General features: G+C 39.7%; 2 protein-coding genes across 2 annotated transcripts in view; one reads left to right on the forward strand and one right to left on the reverse strand.

Annotated features, from left to right (window-relative positions):
- Positions 1–2,100: 2,100 nt before the first annotated feature.
- On the forward strand, positions 2,101–3,958 carry LOC109117171. The gene is made up of 5 exons (XM_019203955.1): positions 2,101–2,208; positions 2,968–3,185; positions 3,264–3,393; positions 3,544–3,822; positions 3,887–3,958. Exons 1-5 carry the CDS (start codon positions 2,101–2,103, stop codon positions 3,956–3,958), a joined length of 807 nt encoding a protein of 268 aa, XP_019059500.1.
- Positions 3,959–5,193: 1,235 nt separating this feature from the next.
- Positions 5,194–13,200, reverse strand: part of LOC104825394 — a 17,732-nt gene continuing 9,725 nt past the window's right edge. The window contains exons 2-9 of the mRNA XM_019203956.1: positions 9,034–9,154; positions 8,858–8,925; positions 8,619–8,765; positions 7,684–7,767; positions 7,300–7,356; positions 6,950–7,025; positions 6,543–6,779; positions 5,194–6,080 (exon numbers count right to left, since the gene is read on the reverse strand). Coding sequence (XP_019059501.1) covers positions 5,194–6,080; positions 6,543–6,779; positions 6,950–7,025; positions 7,300–7,356; positions 7,684–7,767; positions 8,619–8,765; positions 8,858–8,925; positions 9,034–9,154 — 1,677 coding nt within the window. The remainder of the gene's footprint in view (positions 6,081–6,542; positions 6,780–6,949; positions 7,026–7,299; positions 7,357–7,683; positions 7,768–8,618; positions 8,766–8,857; positions 8,926–9,033; positions 9,155–13,200) is intronic.

The following is a 13,200-nucleotide window of genomic DNA, read 5'->3' on the forward strand; positions in this document are numbered from 1 at the left end:
GACATGGGAGAAAGTCGTGCTGGTTTGACTGTCATCGCAGATTTCTTCCAAGGAATCATCCATTCAGACAAAATCGTACGGTTTTTACCAAAGGTAAAATCGTTACTGAGGAAGGTCCTGTTATGCAAACCGGAGAGCAAATTTATTCTGAGCGAATAAATATTGGATATTTGGATGATTTGCAAGCTTCTGTGCAATGTGGAGGGAATTTTGGGCATAAGAAGTGCAAATGATTTGGTGATTGGTATAACTGGTATAAGCGTAGTATTTTTTGGGATTTGCCTTACTGGAGTTCGCTAACGCTTCGACACAATCTGGATGTTATGCATAAAGATAAAAACTTTTTTTATAACATCATCAACACCGTTCTGAATGTGCCAGGGAGAAGTAAAGATAACATCAACTCGAGGAAGGACTTGAAAGATATATGCAAGAGAAAAGAGTTAGAGTTGACACGTGATGCTCACGCACCTGTGCCGATATTCAGACTCACAAGACCAGGTAAAACGGTCTTGTTTAAATGGTTAAAAGAAGAGGTTAAATTCCCTGATGGATATGCATCCAAATTAGCGCGATGTGTTGATACTGATTCATTAAAGCTTTATGCATCCAAGTTGGTGCGATACGTTGATACTGATTCATTAAAGCTTATGGGAATGAAGAGTCATGATTGCCATGTATTCATGCAAAGACTCATTCCTATTGCATTTGCGGAGCTATTGAAACCCAGTGTCCACGGAGCGTCATGCGGTATCAGCACATTCTTCCGAGATATATGTGCAAGATCTTTGAGAAGAAGTAACCTAGAGGTTTTGAAAGGCAACATCCCTGAGATACTTTGCGCATTAGAAAAGGTATTTCCACCTTCATTTTTTGATGTGATGGAACATTTACCTATTTATTTACCAGATGAGGCGATATACGGTGGTCCAGTACAGTTTAGATGGATGTATCCATTTGAGCGATTTTTTTCCATCTGAAGAAGAAGGCAAAAAACAAAGCAGCAGTGGAAGGATCTATCGTCAAACAGTATTTGTTAGAGGAGATCTCCTACTTCAGTTCTTTCTATTTTGAATCTCATATTCAGACGAAGAAAAGGAGGGCTATCAACGAAGACGATAGAAGTTATCTCTACCAATATGATTCATGTTTCGGATTTATTCCCGAAAGTTTTCAACCTACTGGACGCCTCGGAGACAAATCTGAAGTATTGGTTAACTGTACAAGAGTACAATCACATCGCCACATATGTACTGTTGAATTGTGAAGAACTTAAGCCATACGAAAGGTACACATTTTTAATCTCAAATGACTTTAGAAATTAATTAATTACATATTTATATATTTGCTAACAACATGTTTTTTAAGACTTTTTGACGAGGATGTTTTGGCAACATCTCCTAATCTAAGTGGGGAGGAACTTGAAGAAATGAAGGAACAACGTTATGCATCTTGGCTTCGAGACTACGTAAGTATTCTATATATATATATATATGCATGCATGTGTTTTTGTATTACTCATATCGAAGTAATTAATTTAATATGTCATATATCGATTTAATTTTTATGCACAGATTCGGTCATGCAGTGATAGAATTTCGGCATGGATCAGAGATATATCACAGGGACCTGGAAGAAAAGTCATTTGCTGGCCGATAATGTTTGTCCGAGGATACACGTTTCACACTTACGATCATGGAAAACATAAATCCACGTTCAATTACGGAGTTTGTATAAAAAGCAGGTCATCGGAAGATCCTGATTTCTTTGGGGTTCTTCGTCAGATTTTCCAACTCCAGTATCCAGGATTAGTCGGGTTGAAAACAATCATATTCAGATGTGATTGGTTTGATACAACGTCGGGACGCGGCTCACAGAAAAATCGATGGGGAGGTGTTGACATAAACCCGAAACGTTCATATACAAAGTACGATCCTTTTATACTTTCAGATCACACAGAGCAGGTGCTTCATTCCACATCCGAAACATTCTGCGACATCGGTGAAACGGCGACGGAAAGATCAATGGTCGGTTGTTTTGAAGATTAACCTACGAAGATTAATCGTGGATTCGTCGACAACACAAGATCTCGATGAGCCAATGCAAGAGCAACTCGAAGATCCGGTTCTTCCCATCCGACTAGATGATGATTACGAGACACTTGCACTTCCTGACATAGACGACGAGTTACTTGATGATTCGTCACACGTACAAGACGATATAGACGAATTCGTTTCGGACTATGATACAACTCCGGATGATGAAAGTGATGAAGATTCTATGTAGACTTATTTTTTTTATTGTTTTCATATGTATTTGTATTTTGAAAAATCTTTCATATTTATTTGTATTTTTAAGAATTTTAATTTTTTTTAAAAAAAATTGTTAAATTCCAACGGGCATCCGTTGGAATCGAATCGCAAAATTCGAATGATCACATGTATTCCAACGGACGTCCGTTGGAATCGAAGCGCAACAATCGAATCGACACCAGATTTCCCACGGATATCCGTGGACACCCGTTGTAATGGTTGAAACATTGAATCCGCTGATATATTCCAACGGATGCCCGTTAGAATCGTCATTTCCAACGGGCATCCGTTGGAAATTCTGAAGCATTAAATCCGTTCGACGCATTTGGCGTCCATCGCGTTATTTCAGAATATTTCCAACGGATGCCGGTTGGAAATGACGATTCTAACGGGCATCCGTTGGAATTTATCAGAGAACATTAAATGCGCCCAGAGATTTCCAACGGATGTCCGTTGGAAATCCGTTGGAATTTTCGATTATATAAACCGAGCGGCCCCATTCTTCCCCATCACTCATTCTCTCCCAAACACTCCAGAAAAAAACGAGAAAAAAAATCGACAAAAAAAAACACAAAATGGTAATTGTTTTTCAATTTTTTAATATTTATTTATATTCCATTTTATATTAATAACTAACTATTGTTTTTTTCCCAAGTTTCGTAGGTGCTTTTCTGGATCCGGAGGATTGTTAGCGGGTTCTTCTAGAATACCGCCACCACCGCCACCACCACCTTCTCGTCTTCCGGAACCGGTGGATGCACCCCCACTATTCCCAGAGATTGATATTACTTTGGAGGAGGTAGAGGAAATTTTAAATTCCTTCGAGACTCGCGAGGTCCCGCTTATTGATCCCAAACTTGACGGGGCGTTATGGTAATTTTGAAATTAATTTATTTAAATAATTATTTTATATTATATTATTAATTAATATTAATAAATTGTTATTATTAGGTTCGGGGTTAACGATAAAGAGTTGAGGAAAAAATTTACGGCAATAATAACGTCTAATTTTCCTCAACTCTACTACTGTTGGACGGGGGTACCGGACCACATCAAACGTTATTGGTGGCACTCGTTCATCGTAAGTTCTATTTTTAAAATTTCATTTAAATAAAATAATTAATCACTAACTCTAATTTTTTTTAAAGCAATCTTTTCGGTGGAAAAAAGTTTACAAAGAGTTCAACCAGCTCGGTATATATTTTTAAAATTTCATTTAAAGAAAAAAAAGTACACCGATAAAGTTTACAAAGAGTTCAACCAACTCGGTATGCAGCGGTTGAAACAAATGATGAACAATGCCAAACGCCGTCATGAGCTGCATGGACTGCCACCGGAGTGGGCAACAAATGACTTGTACCAGCACCTTATTGCGCATTGGAACTCAGAGCATTTCAAGAACAAGAGTTCTAAGGCGAAACAAAGTCGTCTGGCCCAAAAAATCGAGGGTGATGGTCCTTATCGTCATACCTCCGGTGCTAAATCATTCAAGAAGAGGCAAAAAGAGATGGTATTTATTTAAACTTTAATTTTTAATTATATAGTTTTTATTGCGTTACTAATATATATATTAGGAGAAAGAAATGGGGAGAACGCCATCAATTGTAGAGTTGGTCGCTCAGACACACAAAAAGTCCGATGGGTAAAAATTATAATAATTCATTTTTAAATATTAAATTTTAATATTTTATTTTAATTTTAAATATTTTCTTCATTTTTCAGTCGGTCTCTCCAAATAAGGGCCGCATCTATGGATTAGGAGGATTGCAGCGAGATTTGTTCGATGATTTCGGTGCAGCAATTCCTCCTGACATGCAGAGCGATCTCGAACAACAACGGCAGATCGAGACACTGGAGCAACAGCTTGCGGCGACGAGGCAACAAGTGAGTAACCTCGAACAAATCGTTGAGCTTATACGGGGTGATCGGCCACTTCACAATACGCCGCCAAGCTCGGAAGCAGAAACGACGGCACGTAATCTCGGGACCACCGAAGACGAAAAAACCCGTACTGCCAATTAATTAATATTGTTTAAAATATTTTATATTTTCTGTAATATTTGAACAATTTTTTTCTTTTAATATTTTAATTTTATTTTGGTTTTATTATATATATATATATTTATTATATAATATATAAATATAAATATAATAAAAAAATAAAATAAATATTTAAAAAAAATAATAATTATTTTATTTTTAAATATTTATTTTATTTTTTATTTATTTTTTTTCGTTTTCCAACGATTTTTCCAACGGATAGCCGTTGGAATTACTATAACATTCCAACGGATTGCCGTTGGAACAACCGTTGTAACATTTCGACGACGATTCCAACGGCCTTTCCAACGGATTTCCGTGGCAAAAACCGTTAAATCCGTTGGAAAATTTCTAACGGATATTCTAACGGTGCCGTAGGAAATTTGCCACGGATATACCGTCGGAATGTCGTTGAAATTCTGCCACGGGCCTATCCGTTGGAAATCCGTTGAAATTCTGCCACGGAAAAACCGTTGGAAATCCGTGGAAATATTCCAACGGATTCCGTTTGCAATTTGCCACGGATTTCCAACGGATTCGAGTTTCTAACGACGTTTTTCCAACAGATAAATCCGTTGGAAATATCGAATTCCAACGGATTTTCGGCCATTTCCAACGGATTTGCAGGTTGGAATTTGGGTTTTTTTTTAGTGTTCGTTGCTAATTTGCAACGATTAACAACGCAAGAAAAATTTTACAACGCTATTACAACGAAACCAAAACGATTTGCAACGTCTTTGTGACGAAAATATTTCGTTGCTACATACAACGCAATTTTCGTTGCAAAATCCAAACGCTTTGCAATGATTTTGCAATTTAATCAGCCCCAGGACGGAGGTGCTCAACTCAGGAGAACTCCAAGAGCGTCTTCAATAGTAACCCTAGCAGCGACCAGAGGTTCCTGATCCAAATGCTTTTCAGAGTCCTTATGATCTGAGCTTCCCTCACTAGACCCACGAGGAGAGTCGACCTCAACTAGGGCCAACGGCCTACGAACGGAAGGAAGGGTAATCTTCCCAAGAGCATCGATGTGAACTTGTGGGTGCTGCTCAGTACTATTACGGGACCGAGATTGGTGCTCCTTCAGGTGAGAAGGATAGAAGTGAGGTTTTTCCCTTGATCCAACAGACTTCTTAGCAAGCCGAGCTTGGTGGTAATAATCATTGACATAAGGATCATTGCTGTGTGAATTGGAATGCTGCATTTTGAGAATACTCTCTATTTCTTCCGAAGTCATGTACTTTGAGCTAAACTGCAATCCACCCTCACTTTTCTGACTAGATATATCCGACGCCTGTTGGGAGATGCCTCTGTTCTTTCGGCTTCTGTGAGATGACCTATGTTTATGCTCCCGACCTTCACCAGCCCCAAATGGCGCTTTACGTGACGGAGAAGGATATGAATTATACAGCTGGGATTGAAAGGCGGCAAGATGGGCTAGGGATTGTCTCTGCGGAAGGGAAATCAAATGTGGTGACAGAAGACCATTGCGTGGGGGCAAGTGGGGTTTCTGTTGTTGCACCAGACTATGTAATAGTCCAGAATGATCCCCGTGTAGGAGGCCAGAGTCACTGAACCAATGATGTTGCACCATGTTACTAAGTGTGGGTCCACCAGATGCAAATCTTGCCAAATTACCACCATAGTGGGGCACATTTGACAATCCCGTTAGATGAAGATTAGAACTTGACAGTGGAGAAACATTTGGTGCAGATAAGGCTGATAAGCCTTTCCGGGTTGATGCGAGGAAGAAGAAGAAGAAACGAGAAGAAAGGGGAGGAGCAGCAGAAAAGGTGGGGCCAGATCAGTTTTCAAAGAAGAAGCCAGGAGCAGCAAAGGAGCAGTAGTAGAGGAACATTCCTGGCAGAGAATAAATGCAGAGGACGTTATGTTACGTGCGTACAAGCTTTTAGGTTGTTGCAGGTGCCACCTCAGCAATTCTGTTAGCTGGGTGAGCCCTTATATATTCACGTTTTTCATTTGAGAAGGGGTATCTGAGAACTTGAATCTTTTGTATGGGAAGAGAGGGTATGCCTCTTGGTTAAAGGTTGTATTTCTCTCTGTTTGGGAATACAATTGGTATTTTCTATCTATTTCCTATCTATATTCTAACAAAGGCCAACTGGGTTGTCCCAGGAAGAGAAGGAGCACGATGCAGATGGCTGGATGAAGCCTGCTGAGATCGGCTACCAGGAGGTGGAAAAGATGTGAAAGTTGATTCTGGTACAATAATGGGTTCGCTGTTGTAGTGATGCAGCTGCGGTTGCTGCTTAGGATAAGAGGATGTCATGCACAAAGGTTTCGAACGCTCGGATGATTGAGACTGTGAGGACCATCTCTTAGCTTCCTGAGCTTGTACGTCTAGCATATGCTGATCCAACCAGCTTGAAAGCTCTGCATCTTGCGTCCAATCTGTAGCAGATGAGCCTGGATATAGTTGACTGTTAGAAACGGCTAGTCACAAAAGTCATCTTTCTTAAAACAGAAAAATGAGCATTACAAACAGGTAAAGTTACCAATCATAGATAGGTAAAGGGACAGAAAACACAAAAGAGTAGGAAATCATTAAAGAAACTGATCTGAGGAATTTAACTCACTTTCCCTTGAGAAGGATCCTGATCCTCTATCACCAATAACTCGAGGATGTTTGGGTCCAGTAACATCCCTGTTCAACTGCAAAAAAATAAAACAAACAACAAAAACAGAACCCGCATATCATCACACAAAGCCAAAAAAAAAAATTTGAAGGGCATGCCCTTCAGCTCTTAAGGGCGCTTAGTCGAAATATTTGTTAAAATGGTTTGCTTGTCTACATAAAAGGGAGATCAACTGCTGTATGAAAGCCATGGTACAGTAATCAACCATGATAAGATCATCATACTCATCGGCATGTCTTAAAACAGACAAGGTAATAATCTACATGAACGTAAAGGATGAACAAACTGACCTTTGCGAAAGTCGTCGCGAGATCGTCCATGTCAGACAAAGATCCTAAACCAGCACCCTGGAACAAACCAGCATAAATGCATTAGATGCAACGAATAGATGAATAGAGAAAGAAGTTATCAAATGCAGACCAGGACACAATTTCAATGAGAAGCGAAAAGACAAAGGACAAAACTTGCAATTCATTATTCTTTAATGTATTAGAAAACTCCTCTGGAAACTGAGGTCAGATCAACCGGAGATCATACATGACTAATGCTTTGAATCTAAATGTTTCTTAACGAGAAAACAGATAAACGATATTTCTGTTCCAATTACAGATGTCGATTTCATTCATATATATTATCATAATGTCATTGTAAGTTGTAACAGAGAAGCACAATACCTCTCCTTTATCAAACAAGTGATACGCATCCTCATCAGCATATCCCAGAACAGCAGCCTTCGCCCTCGAGCCCCCCCAGTTCCACTTCCTCCACAACATTTTGACCAAAAAACTCATATTGCGTTGCTAACGCCCTATAGCAACGAATTTTTGCGGTGTCAGATTTTCACTTTATTGTAGCAACGAAATTGCGTTGCAAAACGTGTCTGGTTATTAAATTTGCAACGCAATTTCTTGCAAAATCTGAACGTTAGCAACGAAATTGCGTTGAAAAGTTATTTAATATAACACACCCTCATCTTCTTTCCTCTTCAATTCTGAAAAAAAAAATTAAAATCTTACTTACAACATGACATCTAGTGGAAGTGATATTTATCACTCCAAAAGATAGTTATACAAGAGAATCGATGCATCTACGGGAAATTTGAGCATCCAATATGAAGAAGGGTTGTAGAATTTCACACAATTTGCGACAAGTTAGAATCAGTGCGTAAGAACCGGTAAAGTCTATTGTTCATGTGCACGATGTGAGAATTCCAAATTTCTTACTCCAGAGATGGTTCTAAAACATCTATTCAAAAGGGGTTTTGTTCCAAATTATTATATGAGTTTATCACGGTGAAACGCTCGATGTTGTTAATCTTCCTACCATTAACGACAAATTTGTTGGGAGTAGCGAACTAATTAATCGTTACGTTGATATGGTTCAAGATGCATTCTCTTCTGAGTTTTGTTATAACAAGGAAGACGAAGAACCGAACAACGAATTAAAAAGATTTTTTGATTTGTTGGAAGCTGCAAATCAACCGATATATGATGGCTGCGCAGAAGGATTATCCCAATTATCTCTTTCTGTAAGAATGATGGGCATGAAGTCGAGTTACAATTTGACGGAGAATTGTATGGACGAAGTATGCTAGATGATGACTGATTACCTTCCTCATATCGTCAAGAATAAAAACTCTCTTTTCAAACGCATTTCCGTCGGTAGATGACGATAACACAATTGGCCACAACGAATATTGTTTCCCAGATTGATCATACGGTGCAAATCCATGGTGCATAAACACAGATAAACATTTCTGACATCAGAAGCAAAATCAGGATATAGGTGGATAAAATGCTTCCATGCTTTACCGTCTGATGGATGACGCATGTTTCCTGAATCCGATACATGTTCTCTGTGCCAACGCATCTGAGATGCTGTCTTGTGAGATTCGTATAATCTCTTCAATATGTCTGCTATAGGCAAATAAAACATCTGTTTATACGATATTCTTTTACGTTGCACATTTTTCCTGGGTTTGAATCGATCAGCTCCATAAAATCAACAATTAGATAACTCTTTACCATCTCCACACCAAAACATCATGCAGTTGTTCTGGCACACATCAATTTTGATAGCCCTCATGTCTAATGATCTCATGAGTTTAGACATATTGTAGAAAGAATCAGGAGCATAGTTACGAGACTGAATCATCCGAAAAAGAGTTTTGACGTCTTCCACCAACCTTTGATTGATGAATTATTGATGTTATGGGAACAAGGTGTTGATGCATATGACGTCTCAACAAGACAAAACTTCAACTTGAGAGTGGTTTTGATGTGGACAATTAGTGATTTTCCCGCTTACGGAATGTTGTCTGGGTGGAGTATTGATACGTGTGTACCGAGTCTAAAATATATAACCCGATTCACAACTCACCGCAAGGATACGGATCGTCGTAACACGGGGTCGAACACGAGGACCGGTTGCTAAATCCAAATCTAGATCGAAAATAGATCAAAGCAAGCAAGCAAGTAATGGTAGAAATATGTAGAATCTATGGAAAATAAAATAAGAAAGCAATGTAAACGAGTAACCTATCAAACAAGGATGACTACGGGCGTCGGGATCGTATTCGCGTGTATGGGTATTTACTAAGCATGCATGAATAACGATTATGACTTGTATTCGGGAATCATCAAGCAACAAAGATGGAGAATTCACCTCTCGGTCTACTAACTCCCTACCTACAGAGTAACTCGTCAATCTCTCGATCTATTCAAGTTAACCCTAGATGTATGAAGAACGCTATCATCAGCCCTAGATCGATTAAGCCATATCTCTGTGTGAATAATACGATCTATCCTATTGATTTTGATCCGAAACAAACCCATATCTCTATGTGGTTCAGAATCCAAGATAATTGATCAAGGGGTTAGCAAACATCAATCCAATAAAAGTGCAAATCAATAGAACCGAATCAAATCAAAACCGAAATCCAAGTTAGGGTTCAAACATACCCAAAACACAAACGAATCCCTAACCCATAGTCGTGGATCTACTCACGGTTCATAGAAAATAACAAAAAGCACATAAGAAAAGAGGTAAAAGAGAGGAAAGAAAATCTCATGCAGATGTGTAGTCTCCACGATCGAATCTTCCTTCTTCTTCTCGAAATCCCGTGAACTTCTATTCTTCTCTCACCAAAGGCTCTCCAAAAGTGTGTATCTAAGTGTTCTCTCTGAGGTTCCTCTGTTCTAGGACGTGGCTAGGGCTTTTTATAACCCTAGGGTGGCTCCCAAGAGTTCTAATCCCATTCCAATGCTGAAAATCGCGAATTAGGGTTTCTGGCTGTATCCGGACCGATTCCAGATGGATCCGGACCGGATCCAGATTCCTGGGGTCGAGTTGTGCGTTCCTGATCCGGACCGATTTCAACTGAAATCGGCCCTGCGCTGGCAGTTTTCTGGTCTTCACGAATTCGCTCATAACTCTCTGCTCCAGTGTCAGATTTACGCGATTTTGGTGTCTACGCGAAGCTCTGCTCTTTCCAATGGTATAAGTCTCGCACGATTTGAACCTCTGTAGAGAAAGTTATTGATGTCGCAACATGAGTATCTCATCCGGACTTCTCCTTTAACGCTCCAAATAGCTCCTTTTCGAGTCCAATCATCTCCGAAACCTGTAACTCTGCAAAACTAAAGCACAACCGGGTTTTGTGTCCTAACACGCCTAGAATCCTAACACGCCTAGAATGTCTATGAATGCATGTGATTATCCTGTAAAACCTAGACAAACTCTCATCAAAATATAGAGAAGAATAGGAGTTATCAAATCCCCCAGACTTAAACCTTTGCTCGTCCTCGAGTAAAGAACGAAGGAATAAAATCTGCAAAATAGGGAATGACGAACATCAAATAGTATCATCGCGAGAAATCAAAAGCGAAACATCCATCCAATACTAGTTTCCCGAGAATCGTACTCAAACCGGTCTACTATGATCTTCCTACCAAAGACTAATCTACCTAGCCATGGGATTTTTATTGCTACCTAGAACCCGTTAGAATCTCTACAACTCACCAAGCCTATTTCTGAACATATCCTTATCTCAATTTAGCCTATTCGATCTTAGTTCTACTATGTACCTGGATTTTTACCTTTTTGTAGAATTTCTTTAATGAACGCTAGCACCTCGGTTTTCTAGGACGTTGAAGTTGAAGGACATCGTTTTCTCTCTTTCTTTTCTTTTCTCTTTTATTTATATATTTTTTTCTTTTGATGCGATGTCTGACCCACAACTTGGACCCGAACCATCAATCGATGCACTCATGTCCTCGAACGATTTTCGTTGACGAGATTCCGACAGCGGAGTGTCGAGATGCTTTATTTTCCCAAGGCAATTTTTGAACTAGATTTCATCGACCTACAAGTCTCGGAAAAGGTTCTACAAGAAACATATAACCTGGATATGGTCGTATCAACTCCGTAGGTTCCAAACAGCAACCTCACCCCACAAACTATATATAGAAAGTCTGGAGAACTATCAATTCGACACGGTTCAACCACGCTCTACAAAGTCACTAGATCATCAAGATGTTCCTACTCTATCATCTCACAAATCCTCCAAATGATGTTCAAAACGGGTTTTCGAGGTATGCACGTGAACCTATATGAACCTATATCTATATGTCATATGCAATCATGCAAACCTAACAAAAATCGTCTATATGGAAAAAAAGAAAACGTGTGAATGCAACTAATGCAAAGTGATATGCAAAAGTGGAAATTTTCCTAAATCTATATGCCATGATAAGATGCACCTAAACTAAATGCAATCCTAAATAGATAGGCCTGAATGGATGAAGGATCTATCCACCCCCCCAGACTTGAACCATACACCGTCCACGGTGTAGACTCTCGCCCGAAAAGGTAGAATCGAAAACAACGTATGGAAAGAACTAATAAGAGTGATAGAGGAACTTAGCTCTGCGGAATTCGTTCGCTCGCAATGAAGTTAACTTACGTCAAACGCAAGAGCTCTCATGCACTCTATGAACCAGAATCTATCCAATCGTCGTCCCTCGGAAAATGTCGTTTATCTCTCGTATGTCGGTATGAACGCTCATAGAAAAACAAACGTTACCCGAAAAATAACACAGAGACTCGTGATACGTGTGTACCGAGTCTAGAATTTATAACCCGATTCACAACTCACCGCAAGGATACGGATCGTCGTAACACGGGGTCGAACACGAGGACCGGTTGCTAAATCCAAATCTAGATCGAAAATAGATCAAAGCAAACAAGCAAGTGATGGTGGAAATATGTAGAATCAATGGTAAGCAATATAAGAAAGTAAATAAAAACAAGTGACCTATCAAACAAGGATGACTACGGGCGTCGGGATCGTATTCGCGTGTATGGGTATTTACTAAGCATGCATGAATAACGATTATGACTTGTATTCGGGAATCATCAAGCAACGATAATAGAGAATTCACCTCTCGGTCCACTAATCACTATATACAGAGTAACTCGTCAATCTCTCGATCTATTCAAGTTAACCCTAGATGCATGAAGAACGCTATCATCAACCCTAGATCGATTAAGCCATATTGAAAATCGCGAAACAGGGTTTTAGACTGGATCCGGACCGATTCCAGGTGGATCCGGACCGGATCCAGATCCCTGGGGTCGAATTCTGCGTCCTTGATCCGGACCGGATCCAGTTGGATCCGGCCCTGCGCTGGCAGTTTTCTGGCCTTCACGATTTTGCTCGTAACTTTCTGCTCCAGTGTCGGATTTACGCGATTTTGGTGTCTACGCGAAGCTCTTGAAGTGCTCTTTCCAATGGTACAACACGATTTGAACCTCTGTAGAGAAAGTTATTGATGTCGCAACATGAGTATCTCATCCGGACTTCTCCTTTAACGCTCCAATTAGTTCCTTTTCGAGTCCAATCATCTCCGAAACCTGTAACTCTGCAAAACTAGAGCACAACCGGGTTTTGTATCCTAACACGCCTAGAATGCCTATGAATGCATGTGATTATCCTATAAAACCTAGACAAACTCTCATCAAAATATAGAGAAGAATAGGAGTTATCAAAGGTATAAATCCCGTCTTGATTATCTACAATCCAGTACATGATTCGTTTCGTGCCTGATACACGTCTTTATAATCCTCCTGTTACGCAGGACGTTTGACGCATTCAAAGCACAAAACTCCTCATGTTGGATTCCGTAGATATC

This window comes from Tarenaya hassleriana, unplaced genomic scaffold (assembly GCF_000463585.1).
Source record: "Tarenaya hassleriana unplaced genomic scaffold, ASM46358v1 Cleome45, whole genome shotgun sequence".
NCBI lineage: Eukaryota > Viridiplantae > Streptophyta > Magnoliopsida > Brassicales > Cleomaceae > Tarenaya > Tarenaya hassleriana.

Coding starts and splice junctions, on each gene's coding strand:
- LOC109117171 (XM_019203955.1), top strand. CDS start 2,101: ATGCAAGAGCAACTCGAAGATCCGGTTCTTCCCATCCGACTAGATGAT. Junction 3,186..3,263: donor AAACTTGACGGGGCGTTATG/GTAATTTTGAAA, acceptor TGTTATTATTAG/GTTCGGGGTTAACGATAAAG. Junction 3,823..3,886: donor AGAAGAGGCAAAAAGAGATG/GTATTTATTTAA, acceptor TATATATATTAG/GAGAAAGAAATGGGGAGAAC.